The sequence below is a fragment of the Mycteria americana genome, chromosome 1 (assembly GCF_035582795.1).
Source record: "Mycteria americana isolate JAX WOST 10 ecotype Jacksonville Zoo and Gardens chromosome 1, USCA_MyAme_1.0, whole genome shotgun sequence".
NCBI lineage: Eukaryota > Metazoa > Chordata > Aves > Ciconiiformes > Ciconiidae > Mycteria > Mycteria americana.
In genome coordinates, this window is record NC_134365.1 from 111,427,844 (window position 1) to 111,452,154 (window position 24,311).

At 42.8% G+C, this 24,311-nt stretch overlaps 2 protein-coding genes across 2 annotated transcripts in view; one reads left to right on the forward strand and one right to left on the reverse strand.

Annotated features, from left to right (window-relative positions):
* Window positions 1-593, forward strand: part of LOC142416686 (multidrug resistance-associated protein 1-like) — a 44,687-nt gene extending 44,094 nt beyond the window's left edge. The window contains exon 28 of the mRNA XM_075516528.1: window positions 113-593. Coding sequence (XP_075372643.1) covers window positions 113-224 — 112 coding nt within the window. The 3' untranslated portion in view covers window positions 225-593. The remainder of the gene's footprint in view (window positions 1-112) is intronic.
* Window positions 594-2,858: 2,265 nt separating this feature from the next.
* Window positions 2,859-11,899, reverse strand: HSPA13 (heat shock protein family A (Hsp70) member 13). Its single transcript, XM_075516622.1, has 5 exons — window positions 11,784-11,899; window positions 10,257-10,597; window positions 9,103-9,316; window positions 8,313-8,480; window positions 2,859-6,451 (listed from the first exon to the last, which is right to left on the reverse strand). The coding sequence occupies exons 1-5, from the start codon at window positions 11,806-11,808 to the stop codon at window positions 5,781-5,783; spliced, it is 1,419 nt and encodes a 472-aa protein (XP_075372737.1). The 5' UTR covers window positions 11,809-11,899; the 3' UTR covers window positions 2,859-5,780.
* Between the last annotated feature and the right edge of the window lie 12,412 nt (window positions 11,900-24,311).

Genomic DNA, 24,311 nt, shown 5'->3' on the forward strand with positions numbered 1-24,311 from the left:
TTTCTTCTGAATAAGAGTTCCCATTACCCAGAGATATCTGTATTGGGACTGGAAAATATGGCTGAAGAGCTGATTTTTCTTGTCCTGTAACCTTTCTGCTTTTGCATTGTAGAGTGCTCGTTCTGGATGCAGGAAGGATTCTAGAATATGATACACCGCATAATTTATTACAACGAAAAGGTGCCTTTTCTGAAATGGTTGCAGAGGCTGGGATAAGACGATAAAGAAAACTAGTGAATGAATTCTTAATGAAGATGAGAATTCCTTACTCCAGTAAACACTCGAGGGATATGTGGCATTCCTGATATTGTAAAATGACTAGCTTACTCAAAAGCTCCTCACAACACTGCTGTTTACTACAACTACAATCTGTATATATTGATCAGGTTTCTTAAAATAACTTTCTGATTTTATATAAATTGCTTATTTTGATCATATTGGCACTGGAACAACATTATGAAGCAGTAATTTTCATGGCATATTTTAACTGTTGCACTAGTAAAGATGGATTGAAAAATAAATCTTGCTGTTCACACAGTGTTTTTCATTTAAAAATAGTACTTAATTAAGTTGCTCTCACATTATGCCCTTTTAGTTAACACAGTCTTATGATTGCAAATTCATTAAAAACCTAAACTGCTTATTGTGTGGACATACAGGCAGGTGTCAGTCGGTGCTGATTTTTAGGACATGCATATTCGCATGTACACTTAGGTAATTCTTGAGGCAATAAACTTGCCACATTAAGTTAATTTTCCTTTTGATATTGTGATTTCTGACCAATCCCTTTTGGGACGTCCAGAGAAAATAATCTAAGGATTGGCATCAGTGCAATATAATTTTTACTTTTTTATAAATTATTTTGTATTTGTGGGGAGGAGGGTTTTCTGTGCTTACTGGTGAGCTGACATAGCCTTACAGCTTCAGACTACAGCTAGGAAAAGCTGCAGACTGAATAATTGCAAAGTCTGAGTGAAAAGAAAATGGTGGACTAGTGTCAGCAAAAGCCAAATAGCCATTCCTTCTCTTTCAGCAAGCCTCACATATAACTATACTTTGGAAAAGGAGGTGCAGTGGAGGCAGAAGCAACATGATATGCTTCTGCTATGTTTTCATGCAGCAACAGCTTACCAAAGTAAACCATCTAACAGGCTTAGGGTAGGCAAGAAAAGGCAATTTTGCAGTAAGAGTATCACCCAGGGTCTGCAACCTCTACTCTCCTCACATGCCTGATGTGAAAGAAACTCACTCTAAGAAACAAAGAGGGACCACTTGGCTGCCTCAAGTTCAATATTAATTCAGACTTTGCAGTACCCAACACAACCCACCAAACACAATGTCACCAGCTAATTCCCTCAACAGCACAGACAAAGCCATGTCATAGCGCTGCAGGCCAGCTCAGCGCATACCTCGCCTCTCCTGCGCTTTCTCCTCCAAACAGCAACTCTCCTATGGCTCCAGGGCACTTGGGGATCAGGTCCCAGCCTCATCCTGTGGGGCCAGTCATAGGCACCCACCACCTGTGAAAGGCTCTGCCCCATATGGGCCACTAACTCCTGAGACTCCTGAGAAGGTGCTAGGCTGAGGAAAGGCAAGTGTGGAAAAACCCAGCTTGGGGCTGTTCTCAGAGGGCCTTCTGACTCCGCAGGTTACCGTCACTTGGGGGACCAAGTGTCCATCCTTTTCCAGCTAGGTTGCTTGGGTTAGGGAAAGGAAGGGTGGGAGAGCCAGGGTGTCAGGGCAGAGTCTAAAGTGAGGATGAGGCTCAGAAGGGCACCGTGACTCTGTTTTTCCTTTTCACCGGGAGAAGCATGGAACAGAACCTGCTTATGCTCTGCTTCAACTTCCTTCCCCACAGCATTCAAAAATGCCACAGGCACTATCTTCCCAGGCACCACTTCCCTCAGCCCTGCTTCTAGCCCTTGCTTTACACTTTCCTGGCAGTATCACAGGAGAAACTGGAAAGAAGTTGAGGGGAAACCCTCCTTTCCCTCACGGGAACGTACGCACTTCGGCTTTTGCCAGCCACAGTGTGCTGTCTGTGGGCTAAGGTTGTTAGGGTTATCATCACAGCTTTTGCACTGGAGAGGCAAAAGGTTTCCAAATGCTCTGTGGCATTTTCTCTGGCTGCGTTTCTGGGCAGTAGTCCATGAAAATTCTGGATTGGGCTAAAACTGCAGGCTAAAAGATTCGTTTATGAAACACCATCATGGTTCAGGCTCTCTAGACCTTACATTTCCCAGCCTGAATCCCAAGATGACATACGTGTAGAAACCCTCTCACAGCTGGAAATACAGAAGGACAATTTGGAAGCTACTGGGGCAAGCTTCCCTACCTGCAACTTTTCAAACATCACATTTGCTGATGTCCACAACCTTCACTCTGTGTATGCTGGGAGCCATTCCCCACATCCATCCTGCAGCTGTTGACCAACATGAGGAAGGGTCTGTTCCTGCCCCACATCCTGTGATCCAGCAGGCAGGGCACAAGGAGGACAAGCAGAGGAGGGGTAGGAACTGCTCCTGCTCCCAACAGGCGCAAGGAGCTGGCACCCTCTTCAACCAGAGTTTCCCTCCCTGTTAGTGCTTTCTCCTTCCTCCCAGTCATTCCTTGTATCAACCTGCCCTTTTCTTCTCAGTCCCATTCTTCCACCCCAGCTTGAGGAGAAACTTTTTTTTCCCCTCCCACCCCGGTTCCTAACACTCCTCTCTGCCACTTCCCAGAGAAGATCTGTCACTCCAGGGTACTGGCAAGTTGAGGGACTACAACCTCATCCTCTAACCTCCAAAGGAAGTCGAGGAAGACAGGGAAATAGCACTGTTACAGTACTTCCCCAAGAAACTGAAACAAGACATGTCCAAGGGACAGAAATTGCTTTTATTAAAAACATTCAAAAAGGTTATTTATAAAATGCATTTCATCATCTGCACTTGGAAACAATTCATGAACATACAGTTGGTGAGGCATCTTATACTTTCAGAATTTCAACTCACAAAACAAGCTTTAGCTCTATAACTTTGTTACACACCTAACACCACAGGCAACCATGCTCAGATTTCAAGGATTGTTTGTAGAAAGATTTCAGCCTTAAAATATCAATTTGTTTAAAGAGAGACTTTTGGTAAGCAGTACATGTGCATACCTGGACATATCCACTCAGTACAGTGGACTCATCTTTAAAATTCAACGGTTTGTGCCAAAATACAGTACTAAAATCAAAAGACACAAAATAAATAACTTGACTGCAGAATTCCCCAAACAGTTATTTAATAAATAAGGATGCATTGAGAGATATCCATTGTACAGTAACTTCTCTACTAAAAAAAAAAAATCTGTATAGAAATCTGAATAAATACCCTTTTGTTTACTTGTTAAAAAAAAAAAAAAATCAACAACTCACCCTTCCTTTACAATTCCCAGGTTAACACCAAAGGAGACTTAACTCCTCCAGAGTGAAGGAGTATGCGAAAGAAAAAGAAAAAAGTACTTCATTTATTTGCACTGAGACTTTAACAGTTTAAAGGTACTCCCACACTCCTACCTAACTTGTTCCAAAATTGGAAAAAGTTTTTAATAGTTTAACTTCACTGTGATCTGGTTCTACTTTTATACAGGTCTGCTCATTTTACACAGTGCATTAAAAAAAATGAAGACTGAAGACCTACTGTAACTCCAGTAGGCTTTGAGATGAATTTACAGCAGGGCAGGAGGAAAGGCCACAATGACTCCAAAGACATTGGAATATATGTTGAATTAAATACATACATTTATATCTGCAAAGCAAAGGCCCCAAAATAGCAACTGCATACGAGAACTGTACTGTATATTGGCAGTCATCCATGATTTCACTGAAGAGGCACTTCTTTCAACGCAGGAGTTACTGCAGGACTTACCACTCATTTTTTATAACTGTGCAACATTTTCTTTTGAACACATTATCACATGTTACTGGAAGTTCCATACAGACTTAGAGACAGGGTCACTTTCAGAGAGGTACAAAGGAAAAAAAAAAAAATCCTCGAATAAAAAAATCACTTTGGTTTTCAACTCAGGGAAATTAAACAGATGTTAGCAATATTTTGGGAATCCTCTGTGAAGTTAAACAATGCTGATGGAATGGTTGTGTGCAACTATGATTCAATTTAAGAGGATTTTAATTGGATTACTTCAAAGATATGTTTAGACAATAGCTATGCAAACAGCTGAATCAGCACAACTGATTTATGGCAGTGCCATAAATCAGGCCTACTGCCAGGAGAATAATAAGCCTATTTCAATATAGTCATAGGTTAAACAATAAATCTAAGCCCCACACTTTATCTTGGCAAGCTTAATACAAACAAAGTTATTCTGGAGCATACAAGAAAATGCTTAGAACCACCTGTTACTAGAGCTTACCTAATTAAGAGTGGGTTGATGGATGGTGAAGCCAGTCTTAGCTGAATGAAGTGTTTTCATTGTAGAAAGTTCTACACAGATAAAAGAATTCAACTGGCCTTTAAGTATTGATTTAACCCTCCAACGAGAGCAGAACTGTCACTAATTTTTTTTTCAGGTCATTAATTTTTTTTCTCCTCACGCATTTGCTAGATAGCTGGGTAGCAAACTATTTGCCTAAAATAAAGTCCTAAGAAGTGCTACCTCAAATCCTGAGTTACACACACTGCTTCCTTCCCAAAAGAACAGCTACAATCTCTGATCTATGTTCAGTTTAGAGTGGGGATATGACAAAAAACTTAAACCAGAGATACAAGCTAAGAAGTACAATGTAGTTGGGTGAATTTTCATTTACTAGGACTACAGGAACTAGACTTCATCCAGGCAGTCCCTTCTGTCCCACACTTTCTCCCTGAAAACAGTACAGCTTGGGGTACTCAAGGGGAAAGACGTCACACTTGTAGTTGCACAACAATGAAATTGGTGTTGGTCAAATTCAGGGGAAGATACACAGGCGTGGCTTTAAGACACATAAAATTACCCCAGTTTTCAAATAAGGCGGGGGGGGGGGGGGGGGGGGGGGGGAGGTATAAATTGTTGTCAACATGCCCTTGTTCTCTGTGGAGAACATCAGTGGTAGGACAGCAGCACCTGTATGTTAACCATCAAAACCAGAGCAGGAAGTAAGCTCTTAGAGACACACTAAATAACTCTACGTTAGCAAGAGCTAAGTTTCTTAATACAGTTCGGCTGAAACATGAGACACTTTACCATATAGCCTCGGTAATAACATTATGCTGTTATGAACAGCAGAAGAATTAAGTGAATGCATAAGTCTCATTCAAGCTGCAACATGCCTTTTGGAAAGGTGCTTAAATGCTCAAATGACTCAATTTAATAAATAAATTTAAGCTCAACACTGCCAGTGCTATGTGCGTTAGCGCTGCTTCACATTCCTTCACAGTAAATATCTTGGACCTGGGAATACCTACAGTACCACACCACATTACCTCTAACCTTTGGTCACACTCCCTTTGTATTTTAAACATAGACCTCTTCAGGATTTGCTAATAAAATTTAGCAAGAACATGTGAGTGTGTCATCGCTAGCATTTTCATCCAATATCCAATCTACAAGCAAATACACAACACTTCAGAACTTCAAAAACCACTCATACCTTTAAAGTAACATCTAGCTTTAACACAGTTAGGCATCCAGTAACTGGAATAGATAAAAAAATGAAGATAATATGGCTAAGATTAGGCTCCACTGCCAGTCAGGTAAGTATGCACCATCGGAGTACACTTTTGGAGAGATGGAATGCAATGGGGAAGAGTTTATATTCAGTTAAAATTAGTCTTCCGTAAATGCTTATTAGGAATTTCTATAGCGCTGACTTGGAGAGGCCAAGACCCACCAACAATTCCTGCTTGGATAGCTACGCCCATTACCACTGCTAGATCAGGATCTACAGAGGTGTTAGGTTCCTTTCCAAAGAAATCCTGAATAACTTTGCGTATTTGAGGAATCCGGGTGGAGCCTCCAACTAACACAATTTCATCCACTTCTGCTTTGTGTAGGTGGCCTTCCTTCAACACCTGTTCAATGGGCACGAGAATCTTCTCAAAAAGGTCCTCATTTAACATCTCAAATAGCTTCCTAGAGATTTCTGTTTCAAACACAACTTGGACAAAGTTGTTCTCTACTTTTGAAGTGTCTCCAAGATTTTTCAGACCTTTTGCTTTTTGTGAAGGCTTGTCTTTTAGCACAGTGTTTGTTTTTACCTCACTTTCTGGAAGTTCTTTTGTAAGCTTCCTTTCTGGCATAGTCAATGACACCCTTAGTGTAGCTGCCTCATGAACAGTCAAATTTAATTTAACTGCTTCCACAGCCTGTCTGAGGCGATGTATTTCTTCTTTTCTTGTTGGCAGAGAACCATACATTTGATGGAGCTGATCATATAAATACAGCATCAACCTCTGATTAAAATCCTGTCCTCCAAGTTTGTTGTTACCTGAAACATCAGAATAGAAGGCATCAGACACATCACCTTCAAAGCTTCAGAAAGCAGCATGCATTTTCTCTTTTACTGGGAGATGGTTCTCAAGGGTCAGAACAATGATACTAGGACTGTAAGCACAGAGCAAGAGGTCACAGAGCTGGGAAAACAGACATAACTGTCATCCACTGAAGAACACGTGATGAATAGTAATTTCCAGATTTTTATTTAGCAACTATTTTAGAATTTATCTCCCCTCAGTGGTTTTCCCCTGGAACTGCTCTGCTACACTGTAACAGAAGAAAGCAGTAGTTGATAACTCAGAGGTATTCTCTATAGAAGAAAATACCTAATGATTAATTTCTAGCTGGAACCCTGTAACTGAAGTGCAATCTCTCACAGCAAGTTGTTTTTGCAGCTAAAGTTCCCAGTTTCAAATTTCTCTGCCCAGAATGGATTTTTCTCTTAGCATTTCCACAGTACAGCTTTATAGGGATTATTGTTTTAACAGCTTCAAGTTATTCAACGTCTTTATACACCCACACAAAAAATTACATGCTACTAAAGTACATGTATATACCCTGCTGAAAGCAAAAGAAAGTGATAAAACACAAGCAGTGAACTTCAAGCTATATTAACGGGTCTATCTTATATTAGCCTTTAGGGGGGGGGGGGGGGGGGGAAGGGGGCGAAGAGTATTATATATAACCAATTTCTTCTGAAAGATTATTCTTGCACTGTTTCCAAAACCTTTCAAACAATTGTTCACACTTTCCATTCAACAGAGTTAAAAAATGGCCTGCAGATTTTCATCTGTGTCAGTCTCCTCTCCCAAGTAACTAGCAATAGGACAAGAGGAAACGGCCTCAAGTTGCGTCAGGAGAGGTTTAGATCGGATATTAGAAAAAATTTCTTTACTGAAAGGGTGGTCAAGCATTGGAACAGGCTGCCCAGAGAGGTGGTGGAGTCACCATCCCTGGAGGAGTACAAAAAACATGTAGACATGGCACTTTGGAACATGGTTTAGTAGGCATGGAGGTGTCAGGTTGACGGTTGGACTAGATGATCTTAGCGGTCTTTTCCAACCTTAATGATTCTGTGATGTGTGTTGAACAATACTCTCAAAGTTTCCACTGGTTTTGACGGAAAACAGGAATTCATTTAATAGACCTCCAGGTAAATAAATCAGAATGAAGCTGCTATTTCTTGCTGTTCCACTCTTACTGGACTGAGCAGCAGCTCACATCAAAGCTGATCAATTCAAGGCAACACAGACAGTTAGCACTGCATCTCAGACCTGTCTGAATCCAGGACACCTGAAAAGCAGGTGTGTATTCACTGCAGTTTTACTAAACATTGCTGCCAGAACTCTTTGCCAAGTGATGAATCCCTTCGGCATACACATACCACAAAACTTACTTCTGGGTTAACAGCATGCACATTCCCAAACCCTGCCCCACTGAGCTGGAGCCAAACACAAGGCGAGGACCAAGCTCTAAAGTGCTGGTCAATGATTTGGCAAATATTTCCAGCTTCCACAAAGGTAATAGAAAGATTCGTAAAACCTCCAGCCACCAAAAGTCCAGTCAAAGTAATTGTAATACGCACCAGCACTTCTACTAGCAGGCACAAAAGTTAACAGCCATGGATAAAATGAAACCGCAGCTTATTCCTTTGAGTCAGCCAAAACCGGTGAATTTATGTTAATTGTTGAAACCAGTCACAAACTTCATTTTGCATGAAAGGCAGCTGAGAACACTTTCGGAGAACACTTTGTGATAAGGCTAGTATGTTTTAAAAAGCCCTTCTAATGGTGACTTTAGGTGCACCTTTCCTTTCCCCCCCACCCTTTGAGAAAGTAAAGCATTTTTCTCACCTGCCATGGCCCGTGTGAGGAACATCCCACCCTGCTTGTTCAACAGAGACACATCCAAAGTTCCTCCACCCAAATCCACCACCAGAACATTAAACACATCAGCTTTGTGGAGTCCATAAGCCATAGCTGCCGCTGTGGGTTCATTGATTACTCGCAAAATTTCTAGCCCTACAAAGAGAAAAGATACCAAGCAAGTCAGGTACACCTCAGAAAACTGCAGTTCTCACATCATAATTACATTTACCACTAGGTTTTTTTGGTTGGTTGGTTTGGGTTTTTTTTGAACCAAACTTACCTTAAGTAAAATGTCATATCTAAAGGAAATAGTTTTCTAAGCAATAATACTAAGTGAACTCTTTTCCTTATTTCAGCCTAATAGTAATACTACTTCAGTGTCAGGGTGAAGTCATAAACCATGATTTGCCCAAACACATTTCTTCCAGAGAAACCTTGCTAAGATTTATTTCACATGTTCTATTTCTGTTTAAATTATTGTCCAAGGGTGCTCTGTATAGTCTATTTGGAAATTACCAAAAAAGCTATTTTTCCCAAAATAAAACACTACTTCTAACTATCTATGTCTGCATTAGTCAGCTGCACCTGTTAGTACCCAATGCTGTTCCTCACAACTGGTAATGGTCTGTAATTAGAAAAAAAAAAATCCATTCTAAGGTTCTCTATCACTGATTCACTGTTTCTATATCCTCCCTAAAGACTTTACTGTTAGTGAAATAGACCTAAAGACAATTTTAAGGCTTCATAGAAAAATGCTGGAATAAAGAGACATCACCTGCAAGGTTAGCTGCCTTAATGGTAGCATTCCTTTGCCTTTCATCAAATTCTGCTGGCACAGAGATGACCGCCTTCAAAATAGGCATGCCAAGATAGTCTTCTGCCATTCTCTTCAATTTCAGTAGCAGCTGAGAGCCAATATGCTCTGGAGTGATGCGAAAAGTTTCATTAGTTGTCACAGAAAATTCAGCTGATCCGTTGTTGTTGAAAATCTGAGAAGAAAAAGCAACACAACCCACAGGTGAGAAGTCTTTTTCTTACGCTCTCCCACCCTGCTCCCACCAAATGTTTTATTCACAAATAGTCTGTTTATTCTGGAAAAATATGAATGTGCTTTTGCCACTTCCTGAATCACTTTTATTCCTTGACTACGAGTGTTATGCAAAACATGCAACTTAAGGGGTCAGAGTAAATCCAAAGTAGTGACACCCACTGTGCCCAGGTAAGACACACTAAAAAAAAAAAGTTAAGACCTAGCAACTGTGTAATCGACTTCAACACCACATTCAAAGATAAAAGCAATGCTTTTTAATCATTAGGTTTACGCTACTGATAAAGCTTCCCACAGGTTCTTTTTTCAGAAAGGAAGCAAACAGGTTGGTACTGGAACAGCTTCTCTTAAAGTAAAGAATTCAAAGACTGTTTGCAGTACCTGAAAATGTGTCTCTTTTCAGAAAATACTGCACCTTGCTAAATTAATGCAATACTTTTTTTAAAAAAGCAGCTTTCAAGATCTGCTCCTGGTCAAGTAAGCACTAGAAAAGTGCTACGGAAAAAAATGCAATGGGACAGAGAAGACATGACTTTTACACTTTTTTTTTTTTTTAATATCAAGGAAAACATCAAGTTTCAGCAAAGCGCAGTTAGAATTTAAAGTTGAAATTTATACTTCAAGAGAAGGGGCTGGAAGGTTACCCAGAAACACATTTCACAGTAGAGGACAGGGTTCTCCGGACAATCACTATCAGCTCTCATGCAGAGGTACACAACTTCCACAACCGTTTCCTCCTCCCCTCTCCGGTTACCTCTTACAGTTTTCAGGCATATCAGATTTAGCCAAATGACTTGAGGTCAGACAAGTTGGTCACCTACTACGTTTCAAGCATCCTACAGCTTACTGCTTGGAGAGAACTGAAGAAGATGGCTACTCACCTTAAAAGGATACCTGCTACTTTCACTTTTCAGTTCTTCTGAAGTGAAGATTTTCCCAATGAATCTTTTTGCATCATATATGGTGTTCTGAGGATTTGAATCAGCCAGTTCTAGGCCATCATATCCTACATACACATCTCTGTCTGTGAAAGAGACTATACTTGGTATGCTATTGTGCCCGTTTTCATCTGCAATAACCTTCACCTGTCCTGTTCCAGGAAGAAAGACACCAACAGAGCAGTAAGTCGTGCCAAGGTCAATCCCAATTACTTTCGGTGTAGGCATCGGTAAATATTGCTGTGCTAGATAGCCAGCTAACAACAGAGCCAGAATAGCCGAACCTGAAACAGAGATTTTAAAAAAATAGGGTTATAGTATCTACTGCTGCAAATTAAGAAGTCAACGCAAGTTACACAGCATTATACATTACACCTCATGCAGTTTTATTTCACGCTCTGAAGCCTGTTCAGCTACCTAATTAGTTTTCGATTTCTTCAAAGGTGACCAGCAAGTTCAGGTCTCTTAATTCAACAAAAAGTGGTTAGAAGAGTCAAAAATCTTCGGCATTAAATACTAAACTGGTTAAAAAAAGCCCAAGAGGTACAGCAAAGAAAAAATATCACCACCCTGTAATAATTCTTTTTCTCTCCAAGGTACTTCAAAAATATAGGTTAATTAGTATTTTTGGGGGGACTGACTATGAACAACCCCTAAGGGACATCTAGTTAATGAGGCTGCACAAAACCACAGTGAAATGAAAAACTCCCCATTCAAACACCTCCTCCAACTTCACTGGAAGTCTAAAAATAAGGAGATGCAAAACCATGCTAACTCCTATTTCAGCCATAGCTCCCAAAGACCATCTTTCTGCACCTCCAAATCTTTTCTATGCCTTGAAATCAAGGGGTAGACTAGTTTAAGGGCAGAGTAGGTGGTTTGGTTTTGTTGTTTTTTTTTTTTTAATTTTACATATGCTAAACAGAAACCCAGAAATGTAATATAAAGCAATGCCTCAGAAAAGAAAAAAAAAGCACCAACAAACAAACAAAATCTCAAGAAGAAATCTAAATTGCTTAAATTACAAAGGGTGGATAAGCTCTTTTCCCCAGCAGGGAAGGGCGGTCACAGCTGTCCTTCAAACAGACTAGTGAGAAAGAACAGGTTTACTTTCGGCCGTGAATCTCCCAAGGCATTTCCTAGCAATACGCCACTGAGCACTTCGGCTTTGCAAACAGAGGAACACACCGAACACGCCACAGGAAGCCGTGCCATCCTGAAAAGCCAGCCCGGGGTGATAACGTTGGCAGAAAGACCGCGAGAGCCCCAGCAAAACCACAAAGCCGCGGTCAGCGCCCGCCCCGAGGCAGGGTGACGAGACGCGCCTGGGCCCTGCCAGGCGGAGGCCGCCACAGGCGGGGCGGGGGCTCCCCAGCGCTCCGCCGGCCCCACCGCCGCCCGCCTCCCGGACACCGTCCCCTCAGCAGCCCGGGGGGCGGACCGGGCCCCTGGGCCCCCGCCCACGCTCACCCAGCACCGCCATCTGCCCAGCCATCGCTGCTCGCCGGCTCCGGCAGTGCCCGCCAACGCCGACTGCTGACGGCTCCTTCCGGGCCGCGCCGCGTGGCACGCCGGGACTGGTGGTACGCGCGTCCCGCCCGCCCAGTGGCGCTCGGCTGCTGTAGGGGGCGAGAAAACCACAACTCCCAGGAGGCACAGGGGCTCGACTATTTCCGGCGGACACCAGCCAATGGGCTGAGAGAAGAGTCATTCGGCGGCACGGGAGGGGCAGAACAGGTAGCGAGGGAAGATGCGCCTCACTCCTTCCGGCGCATGCGCAAGTCAGGGCTGGGCGGGTCGCGCTGCCTGCTGGGAGCGGTAGTTCGGTTTGTGGCGGCGCGGCAGCCCCGGCCGTGGCCGCCGTGGCTGGGGCGGGTGCGCTGGGCGCCATAGCAGCGGCTTGGTGTCTGGGGCGGTAACGACGCCCAGCTTCCCGCCCGTCCCCAGCGTCCTCCTCCGCTGGCGGCACGCCACGGTGCGGGGCAGGGACGTGGCGCGGGCTCCCGGCCTAGGCAGGTGCCGCTGCCGTCGCCGGCGCCGTCCTCCGAGCGCCCGCCTGCCGGCGTGAGGCGTTAGAGACCGTAGATCCGGCACTGCCAAATCAGCACACGTTAAAACTGTTAGGCCTTTAAAAATAATTATAACAATTTTAAAAAAATATATTATTACTGGCATTCATGCTTCAGAGCCTTTCGCTAAGGCGAGGTGGGCAGCTGCCCTGTCAGGCCTGGGGCAGAAACGAACAGCAAAGCGATGGGTCCGGCCATCGCACAACGGGGGGCTGCTGCGGCCACGGCTTTTTGGAAGAGCGCTGGGTGCTGCGGTGAGGGGGCCTTAGCCGGGGATGAGGAAACCCGCTGCTCAGGGGCCTGAGGTTTACTCCCGGTGCCTGTCCTGGCGGCAGGCTGGGGCCATACGGGACCTGGGAAGGCGGTTTGGTCCAACGAGTTAAGCTGAAGCAGAGCACTCGTGTTTCGTCTGCTGGCTCATGTTGTCTTTGGAGAGAGCACCAGGATCTCTTGCGCTGAGGTTACACTTTTCCTTTTGAAGACATTTCATCTCTTCTCCCTAAAGTGCTCTGATGCGTTTTTGCAACTGAACAGTGTTGTTTGAATGTTATGGTTCAACAGTGAGACAGCCATGGCAGCTTTTACCTCTTCATATCAATGGCGAGGGGAGATTTCCTTCTTGCCCATCTGACATTTAGCCAAGTAAGGAGACTTCTGCAGATGAAACCTGCCCTTCAAATGCATCCTGGAGGAGCAGAAGTAGTAATTAATCCAAGAAATACAACATGAAGTACAGTGTGGGTTTACTTCTTGTCAGCTGTCCCTCTGCTAAACTCTGCTCTCATAAGGAGTAACAGATTTTCAGGTTCTTGCAGATCAGATTTCCATTTCAGGCAGGAATTGTGAGAATCTGGTTTTTCCTTAATGCAGTTTAAGTTGGACGTTTTTTAATAGAAAATATTAATAAATGAATAGCTAGTAACGAATAGCATAGTGGAAGAAAAGTTTGGCTATGTTCAATTGCAGTTACTATCCCTAGCACCTCTATTTCTCCTAAGTGATGGGAAGACACATAACCCAAAAGTAATTCCCAGGAGCTTACTTCTTATAAGCTGCTGCTTTATGCAAAAAGCAGCACCACTTTAACTTAATCATAAAAAATGTCTGCATCCTCTGTTGTTAACATGGTGATGTGATTTATTCTCTGCATGAGAAGGTGGAAACTTCTTGATCAGGGAAGAGAAAGTTAAGCCATTCAGCCTTCTTAATGACTCATGATCTGACTGTTTTCTTATTATGTATCTAACTAATTTCTTTTCCATACATCAGAGTTCAGTAATTTAATCATGTTTCTTGAAGTGACACCATTGTAATTGTGGTCATCCTTAAGTTCTTTAGGTGGGGGAAAACTTGTTTACAGTATTTCTTCACTTGTGTAACTCAAGCGCAGGCACTTTGTATTTTATGCAACTGTCAGTGGATGGTGAGCAGAAAAAAAAAGATCTAGTGAAAACAGGGCATACGATTAAACTGGGTTTTGTTCATAATTTTGATATTTGATAGCAACCAGATGCTTTAACACATAGAGAGCATCTGAAATGTCACACTGCGGAATGCAGATACATAGGGATGTTTTTTAAAAATACTGATACAAAGCCTCATTTCAGAGATTTCATCCTTTTCTAAAGCATAGGCCAGGCTCTGCTTTTCATCCTGGAGGTTAAAACTCTGAAAGACATTGGGATCACTTGATAACATACCTGCTGAAGGACAGAATTCAAATGCCCTTTCCTATATAGCTTCCATTCTCTTTCTTGAAAACAAAGCTGCTTAATGAATTCAGCATATCAGTCAAGGCCTCCCCACCTGAGACTGACTCCCTGGAGACCTGGCTGTTCCTTGCAGAATTACACAGCACAGGCCACCTGCCTGGGAGTCAAATCATCTCAGCAGGCTTTCTGTCCTGCAGCAAAGGTATATCATGCCAGAAAGTCCTTCAGAAGCCACCTTCCTCCCTGCAGCTGTTTTTGGCTTTTGTGTAGTTTGAAGGCTGGATCTACGCTATGTACTCTGTAGTGTCTTGAAGGCAACATTTGATCTTCAGCACCCATGCTTAGATGAAGTCCAGAAGTGCCTAATTTTTTTCCCCACATCTTCTCCATGATCTATGAGGACCTGCTCATGGATACTCCTGGACTCTGCACAGAGGTCTCGTCTTCTCTTGCATCTGCAAAATTGGCAGAACTAATCCTAGTAAGCTTGCCCTTGTTTTTTTGGGCATTACCAGAGTGTCTTCTGGATGAGCTTCTTTTACCTACCCTCGCAGAGCTCTCGTCCAGGAGGGTGAGACCTGTTTCCATTTTCTTCCTTTATCTGAGGGGGTGCTACACCCGGGAGCGGATTGTTCAGGAGCAGAAGGGAACATTCAGTGTTTCTGGAGAAAATTGCTTGATTTTGCACAGAATAGTTAAATATTCATTGATCAATAGAAGGAGAGGCTTGTTTGGCTGAGAGGGGAAAGCTATGGGTAGCCCCTGCCCCATAGACTGCCTTGTGGGGAATACATAAATGTGATTAGGGGCAGGCAGTGGAAGGCAGGCCTTTTTCTCCTGAAACAACATGCTTTAGCCACTTCGCTGTAATGGCATGCAAGGCGCATGTTGCTGTGTTTAACATCCTCACCTAAGGGTGGGCAGTGCAAGTTCAAACTCCTGCAACTCCTTTTAAAAAGCCCATCACTGTGATAAAGCTTCACTGGATGTAGCTGAATTAGGGCCAGAGAGATGTTGTGGTGACATGGGCTACTAGGACTGAACCGCTTCTGGTATCTGCTGGTTTGGACACCTGGGCTGTTCCAGCTGTGCAGCATCAACCCACCCTTGGTGACCACCCACCGGGCCGTCAACACTCGTTTGCCGCTGACTTGAGTGGACGGTGGGCATGCAGCTAACTCCCTCCAAGGGTCTGGGCCCAGTGCTTGTTTATCCTTATTAGTGCATCTATTCACCCTGGTAATAAGCTGTTTATAACATTTCAAAAGGTTTTTGGGGATTAATTTTCTTCAAGGGGCTGTTGTTTTTCCCTGGTGCTTTGATAGGTGGAGGTAAACATGTTTATGTCTGCAAGTAGCTTGAGGGAGAGAGTTGTTCTTACAATGTAAGAGCAGAGGCTGGTTTTAAAATGGTCTCCCATCAGATCTGAACTGGCGTCTGCAGGAAAAAACCTGCTACACTGGGGAGTATCTCTCAAATCGTAGACCTGTGATGTGCTAAACACAGTTCAAGCGTTCAGGGTGCATGGAATCAAATGCAGCTCGTTTTCATTTGTAGGATGCTTTGCATCAGCTGTATCCCTGCACTTGGAGAAAAGGGAATTGAGTTTGCAAAGCATCCTCTTTTCTGCCATCGTACAAAACAGGGCTTCCTCTTTCTAGGGTTTACTCAGTGAGTGCTTTCCGCACTGTCTTAATAATTTTCAAGCCAGTGTCCGAAACTAAAACACAGGGGGCCAGGGTATAGTCAAAACATGGTTTGATCCCAGCAACCCAGTAGTCAGACTGTGTTTTCCCACTGTGAAGGAGGAAAGGGGAGAGAGATTTGGATCCACTTCTTAGGTGGAGAGCATAGTCAATGTCTCTGTGAGAAGGGAGGCAATTTATTTAGATGCTAAAATCTGAAACTTCATTTTCAGTTTTTAATGTAGGTAAAAGTAGGTTCTTAGCCTTAGTGCAATCATGTCATCAAAATTACAGAGAAATTCACTGATAGTTCCTTTCCCTAATTAAAACATTGATCTTCTCCTGCTGTATACGGTTGGGAAAGAGAAGGATTTCACCAGTGCCCAGTCTTCCTCTGACAGGTGGTTCAATGTAGGCAGCTGGAAGAGAAGTGTAACCTTCAATTTAGATGCAAAAGTTTCCATTTAAATTCCAGCATATAGCTTAAAGATTTCTGGCTCCCGTTGAGTGGCTGACTGGCCATCGCCAGGCAGGTGTGTGCTGAATTGTTCATTTGCCAGAAATCCGCTCCCCAGCCGGAGGCAGCTGGAGCAGCTTGGGGCTGTTCAGAGGATTTGTAGCCCCAGAGAGCTGAACCATGAGGTGTGAGACAAGTGGGAGAAGCTTCCAGCAGATGTCTCTGCCATGCAGTGTTGCTTCTCCGGATCGCTTTCCGTGTTTGGCAGATACCTGCAGATTCATATAAAGCATATTAACCTTTTGCAGTTGTTACCCAAATTCTTGTAAAGGCGTAAGTCATGAAAATGTGGCCTCATTTTTCATTACAGTTTATTTAATTGCCTTAACATACCCATTTCACTGAACCATCGTGAAATAATTTTGAGGTTAACAATGAAATTACTATTTCCCCTTTCATGAATACAGTTGCAGTGATAACAGTATAACGTAACCCAGTAGATGTTCAGGAAAAACAGTCTGGAAGAGAAATGAGATTTTCACAGGTCTCCCACTTCTCTACTTGAATTTCAGTTGGTCTGCATGCTGATACAGCTTGCTGTGGTGTGGGGGGGAAAAAACCAGCAGAGACCTTTTATTGAAGAGACAAAGCAGGTTTGGCACTTACTGGTCTGGTGAGTTTCTCTTCCTGCTTCACCAAAGTGCCATTTTGGGTAGGTGTTGCAAGGCCAACGGCTGAATGATAGCTGTGAGATTGGCTGAAGTCTCCCCAGCCACCGGCAGCCTGGGTTAGTGGGGCTGAATCGTGTCTCGGCTTGGATTTGTGCTGATATCTGGAGCATATCATCCACCTTCTGTTCAGCTTGGGTGTCCTGTGTGGAAGCAGGGAGAACGATGTGTGGAACCGCAGTAACTCCAGGGGTGACAGGAAAACTGATTGCTTGTACAACCGTTTGGTGACAACAAGGTGCTGCAAAGTGCAACCTAGAGCACAAGGAGGAGAATATGTCTGGGAGTTTCATCATCTGCATGAATCATGATAGTGATAATGATAATGAAGAAGAGCCCCAGCAGTCTCCCAGGAGGCCATTTTCTCATTCATGTTGTTGCTGTGTATATTAAATCCATACAGATGTCAGTCAGGCTTGTCAATTTTGTCTATTATAAATGACAACAAAAGGATAAACAGAGGAATGCACTCAAATATAGCTGCCTTAACAGCGAGCTCCCCAGGCAAAGGAGAAGAGGTTTTGCAATATGTGTGGATAGAGAAAAGTCCTGCTTTCCTTTTTGTGGGGTACTGAGGCTAAAGTATCAGAATATCTGTTTTACACTTGTTCTTCTCCTGAAGGTATCACCTACAGTACCTCAGCGGGTTTGTGCACTGGGTAAGAACTTTTGGGCCTCGACGGTGAATCTTTCCACTGGCACAGATCTATTTCAGTTATCACTTATAAGCATTATTATGGTACTCCAGAAGCAACTATGCTATGCCTATTTTCATAGAAGAGCTAGTCCCTGGCCCAAATTATTTCTAGTCCAAGTATACAGGAGAAATAATAGGTAAGAGCATGTGTTATTCCTCTTTACATAGTGTGAAGCGGAGGAACACAGAAGTTCAGTGACTCAGTGACTCAAGAATAGACAAGCCTGGAGAGCAAATACAGTTTGAAGCAAGATGTCTCAAACACTGTTCCAGAGAGCTCACGACTACATCAGCCTTCTTCCATTCTTTTAAGGAAAGGAATCGGTATTGAAGAGGGTCAGCAGACATCTGATGGGAGAGAAGTGTCCTCATTTATAATTGCTGTTTGGGCAAAGTGGTAGTGGCATTTCCTAATGATCTTTATAGCGCATATCTGTCCTGCAGGAACCAGAGTTGTCGTTATTGTATAAATATCCAGCATACTTCAGTTTAATGGGTACATAGTTCAAATACAACTAAGATGTGAGCAAGCTCATCCAGCATTATACAAACTCAGTTTGGTTTTATTTCTGAGTGCGATATGTGAAACCGATAGCACTTGACAGCATATCCCACAATGCCGCTTCCATACTCTAGTCCATCTGAAATAGGGAAAGAAATGTTGAGAACACAGAAGAAGAAACTCAATGTCATCAGCCTAAGTCAAGGTCCTTAGCATTGCTTCGTACCTTCCCAGAACCTCTGGTCAATTGGCATCCACTTCGCCTTAGTTGTTGCCTGTGCCAAGGCTTGCAATGTACCTGGAGGGCTCTTAAACCTATTTCTGACAATATTGATGGAATCATTCCGACATTAGTCAGATTACTCTTACAAGACAAGCAAAGATTGTGTCTTCTTTTCTCAGCATCACTCCCCCATGCACTGTCATGTGAGTAGCAAGTGTCTGTTTAGCCTGGAGAGAAGTTTGTTGGAAGCAGATACTGTAAAGTTAAAGCCATTCTAGAAGAAGCGTGCACTGCTATGGAAAATGATCCATCCACAGAAGCAGAAATGAGTCTTTCTGTGCAATCACAATAAAATGAAAGTCCCACACCAGCTTTCTCTCTCTTTCTTGAATGATTGTGCTGTGTGTAGGTCTGCTGGACTGCATCAATACGTTCTTGCAGCCAATAATTCATTGCCATGCTTTTGGCTCAGTCCTGCTCAGATATGCAAGTGCATGCTTTTGCCTATTTGAAAAATCAGCTATTGCATATGCACACACCAGCACAGTAGTAGACTTTACAAGATATGTGAAATCTGCGTGCCAGCATATTTGTGGGCACTGAGCCCTTAAGCTTCAGAATATTTTTACCAAATACAATATACTGATAAAAATGCAACAGTATGTTTATGTCGTGGTTCTAAGAAACATTTCTGACTATGTGCAAACAGTCTCATTGGGCAGGACTGCTTTTTTTTTTTTTTTCTTTTCTTAGCACAAAGGGGGCTGGGGCTGTCGGCATGCTGAGGTGCTCCCACAGTACCAGCAAGTACAATTAAACAGCAGTTTGAGGGAGGGATTTTGCAATCTCAGAAAGATGTAATAGAAGTATATGAATTTCTGCTGAATTGTTGGGACAGAGAATGCATCTCTTCATATGTTCTGGAGAAGCCCCAAATGTTTCCCATCTCAGTATAATAGCTCTTTTCTTGCTGTCAGCCAGTCCCAAAGTGAGCAGAGCTGACAGATTTCGATTCTTTCAGATTTTCCCTTTCCTAAGGACCTTGACAGCTTCAGCTGCAGGAACAACAAACTTACTCCTTTTTTTTCCCCCTACCTGTTTACTCCCACCATAGCTGTCCTCTCTCTCACAAGGAGACGTAGATTCAGTTCATATCATGCAACATCAATACCTTACCCTCATTTTGCTGAAAAGGATCCAAGGAACAATACGACGTGCTACCCACCCTTCTCTGTCTGCCGTATGCTACAGTAACCATCTTCCATGCTTTCATTTCAGAAGCTGTTAGGTATGACAGAAGAACTGTAGGATAGATACAGATGTATAACTATGTGCTACTCAAATGTAGTTAGGCAACTGCTACACATCTACAATACCTGCAATATGCCTATCAGCAAAATAAAAACAAAGGGTAAAGAAAGGTTTTGCAATTTCAGTGGTAATAGATAATCCGAATTGAAAGATCTGTGTGTGCATCCTTGTTGCTATTACATTCATTTAAAGCAAAACAATAGTTGTATGTCATGCTGTGTATGGACTCAGTTAGTAATATGCAGCTTTTTGAAGTTGGATTACACATTCTGGCTCAATATCGGGAAGATATGGCATGTTTGGATAGTTCCAAAGGGTATCAAATAGTTAAACCTATTTGGTAATTTGATTTCATGCAGCAGATCTCCCATAAGATAACATTGAGTTGACTGTTACCTTCAGTCACTGAGGGCTAGTAATTCATTGCCATTCCATTTCTTCATTCTGATTTCTGTGTGTGGGTAAGGATGATACGGATAAGCCTGTTTCTGTGCGACTGGTTTATATATTTTAGTTTTGAATTGTGTGGCCCTAAAATCTGATCAGGACAAGCAAAGCCTATTTATTTTTTCTGGAAAGTTCATTACACAAAAAGCTTTGCTAGCTGAAACCTTTCCCCGGTTCTCAGAACAACTCCTTAATTTTTTTGATGCAGATTGATAGATTTTAGCTCAAATGTGTGATAAACAGTTAGGACCAGAGCTCTTCCTGTAAAAGGCAGTCCTAAGAAAAATGCGGTTTAGTTTGCAGCCTACGATAATCTTAATGAGATAATTCATGGAGGGCCTGTCAGGAAAATCAGCTTACCATCTCTATGCCATTTTTAAACAACATATATTATCTATCTTTTTTTCCTCCTCTTTTGACAGAAACATGAAGCTTTCTCTATCTTATGCTAAAGGACAGTGAAAGAAATGGAGAAAAAAAGCAGTTTTCTTTTTGAACACAAACATTTTCAACGACCTGGGGGAAGTGATTGCTGCTGGGAAACCGATCCACCTCTCTGCTCCTCCTGCTGCTGGTCTCCATCCAGCTGGGTGCTTTGCAACCTCCTTTGCACCCGTGCTGTGTGGCACCGCCAGCTTTTCCAGCTCATGGAGCATCAGGAGAGCCCTACACACGAAACATGGTGAATCACGTGCCTGCCCCTCTGGGGGGAGCGCACAGTTTGATTGTGCCATAGTTTCCTTCGCTCATTTTCAGCAGTTAACCAAAAAGTCCATTACAAACCCATCTATGCAACAATGTTTAGAGCTAAACAAAATTGAGAAAGTCAGGATTGGGGAGAAAACTGTTTATGATGAAAGAAAAAGGCTACATTTGTTCGATAGTGCTTTAACCAGCTGAACTGTCTGATTCAACCTGCTCTCACCACCGTTGCACTTTTCCACATCTGTTTTCCAGCTCTTATTTTTTTAATATAGAATAAATGTTCTGCCTGCCATTACATTTAAGTTATTCTATGTGACTATAACATTCTGCTTTTCTATCTGAGCAGGCTCTGTTCCATCTGAATGGCAAAATGGATAGAGGATTGCAGTAGTTAGAGAAGGAAAAGCCATATTAGGCTGGAGTCCATCATCCTGTAAGGGTATGATATGATACCGTGACAGAGGCCTTATCAGGTGTTAAATTGATATAATACAGAAGTGTTTTACACTCTCTGAAATTATAATGAGAGAGAGCAGCCCAGGAGTGGATTTCTTGTTGATGCAATAGCCGTGTTACCCTAGGAGCAAGAGGTAATGCCCAGACTATTACAAGACAGAGGCTGCCGGGTTAGTTCATGCAGTTAAGTCTTCTCCAGCATCAGCCCTCTGCGTTTGGGACTGTAAGGTCCCGACTGACGTGCTCATGCACCACCGGCGGCATGCTGTGATCCCATCGGCTCTCGCTAGCCAAGTGGAAAGGGGCTGATGCAGTCCTTCGGGCTTGAGCCAAAATCCCTCAAAGCCGAGGGGAGTTTTACCTGTGATTTTGGAGCAAACGGATGCCAGGCTCCGCACAGCCCCGGGGGGAAGGACGGGGCTCGATGCCGCGGTAGGTGGCACTCTGTCCCCAGTCAGCCCGGCCTCCGTCCCCGCACCCTCGCAGGACCTGGGCAGCTGGAGAGGGTAGATTTTTGCTTAGCATCTAAAGGCAACTCTGATGTCTTGCTGCGAGGATGAAAAATCCTATGGCATGTTTGCGGAAGAAGGGATATAAAGCTTTTGTTATCCTGGCTGGACGCAAAATTAAATGGATCTGTCTAATTCCTCCTGCATTTTAATTGATGCAGCTGTAACTGATGCCTTGCTTCTCCCAGACTGAAGCAGGCTTTGAAACAGCCCTTTAAATGTCTGTTCCCTCCCTCCTCTCCCCAAATGTCAGGTAAAAGAGCATTTAACAGTGCTTGTTAAATTTGTACTGCACATTAATACAGTTGTGGAAGCTGGCACTACAGAAATACCCTCTTTCATAACTATTTTCTGTAGATTTCATCAGAATATGAAGCCATGGAATAGATATGCTTGTACACTCTTCTGCTGCTGGAGATATAATTGTGAGACAAGGAATATCTTTAGTGCAGTGCTTAGAACTCTCACAACAGTTTTTTTCTCTCAAAATACTTGTCACAAAAATACATTGCACCAGGTGCCCTGGTTTCATTTCTGCATGCTCTCGTCTCAGAGGTTTCACATAGCTCAGAAATGGAAAGTCAAACTACACAGCATGCATTTGCTGCTGATGGGCATATACACAGGGGTAGACTAGTAAAAATCCCACATTTCTTCTCAATACAGTGTACATTTCCAGAGCTGAGTAAATACTAAACACAATGGCTGAAATATCCTGTTACTAAGGCAACCAAATCCCATGTTATCTTTATATATATATATACACATACTCCCTATGCTACTTGGAAAAAAAGAAATTCTTGTCAAGATTCGGTGAACTGAATTCTTGATGAGATCTGCCTTATAAAAGGCTAAATGTTGTGGGTGCCTCAGACTGGACTTTTGCGTTGACTATAAGAGTGAGAACAGAAGCTGATAGAAAGGATAATGATTTTCAAGTTGCAGAGTATTGGGCAACTTGTACAAAACAGGTGTTAGGACAAAACTTTTGTAAGGCCTATGTATGCCATAAGTGCCTTCACAGAATTCATATATGCAAGTATTTCATGGCGCCTCCTTCTGAGACAGCTCTTTTTGCTTGCTATGTTAGGCAGACCAATGTATTTCTCTAGTATGGTAATTCTTGTTACTAATGAACCTAAGCAAGGGAATGCCCAGCAGCATGGAGTATGTAGTCTCTACATCTTGCTGTTGGTATTTATTTCTGTATACATATTATCAATATTGGAACATGTCATATACTATAGCAAGCAAGTGTGCATAACTCAGTGCTGCTCCGAAAGAGTGAAGAGTGTAGCTGAGCCACTACTTACACAGTAGTTCTCATCGGCTGTCTTGGCCATGAATGACTGTTTTTTGTGCCATAAATGTTTATTTTGAGGATCACTCAGCTGTAGTTTATACCAATGAAAAAAAAAGAGTTCCCTCAGTGGGGGTTTAGTGCTCATGCTTATGCTGGTGCAGTGTCTGTTTAATTGAGGACTGAAAATTAACTCAGCAACAACACCCCAGCAGGGAGGGTGTCCGAAAGCCCAGAACTTCACGGGCTGACCTAAACTATCCTTGGAGGCAATCTTTGGGTTCATGGCATGTGGCCTGGGGAGTACATATTCTTGAGTGGACCTTGGACTGGACAAGTTTGCAGTTTCTTATAACTCACCATGCTTTCAGCAAAGTACTACAGGTAATATTAAGGTCTATATTCAAGTTTTTAGGAGTTACTTTTTTTTTTTTTAAGAATATTTAAATAACTCCAGCTTAGTGCCCTATTCCAGCAGCTTGGGACACTAAATGAAGTTATCTCTGAAGGTGTTATTCAGCCCCACATATTCACTGGCAGTGAGTGTCTCTGAAGAGCCCATTATCAGCAGGTATAAAAGGGGTCACAGAATAAGCTTGAGAAACAGTGAAATGATATTAGGTGACACTTCCTCCTCCAAGAGGATTCTTAACCTCAGTCTGTCTCTCACAGCCACAGTACTGAGGCAATTCGCAAATACTTTTTCCATCTTCTCTGTTATGTCTAAAAATTTATTGTCCAAAATTGGGGAAATTCACTTGTGGGGCACAAAGATGCTGCTTTTTTTTTTTTTTAACCCTGAGAGAAATGTCTGTCCCTTCTCTCAGATCATGTGATGAGGCCAGAGGTCCTTATCCATGTCCCTCAGTTAGGTTGCTCCCTCTCCGTGGCTTGAGTCCAAGTACTTTCAGCTCTTTTCGACATCTCAGAAGTGACACCATTCTGTTCCCATTTTTAGAAAATACCAGTGATACACTGAGGCTGAGAAAAATCCTTGCTTCTAAATAAGCTGTTCTGGAAGAAATTTTTCTTATCTCATTTCTTTCCCAGCCTTTTCAGAGGTTTCCCTCGTGTGGTCGTAAAGGAGGTGCTTGTAATTAGGGAAACTCTTCATTCCAAGCACAATTGATACAGTCCTTTTGCCAATTATCCCCCAACAGGGATGATAGTATTTTATTATCCTTAAATCCAAAGGTT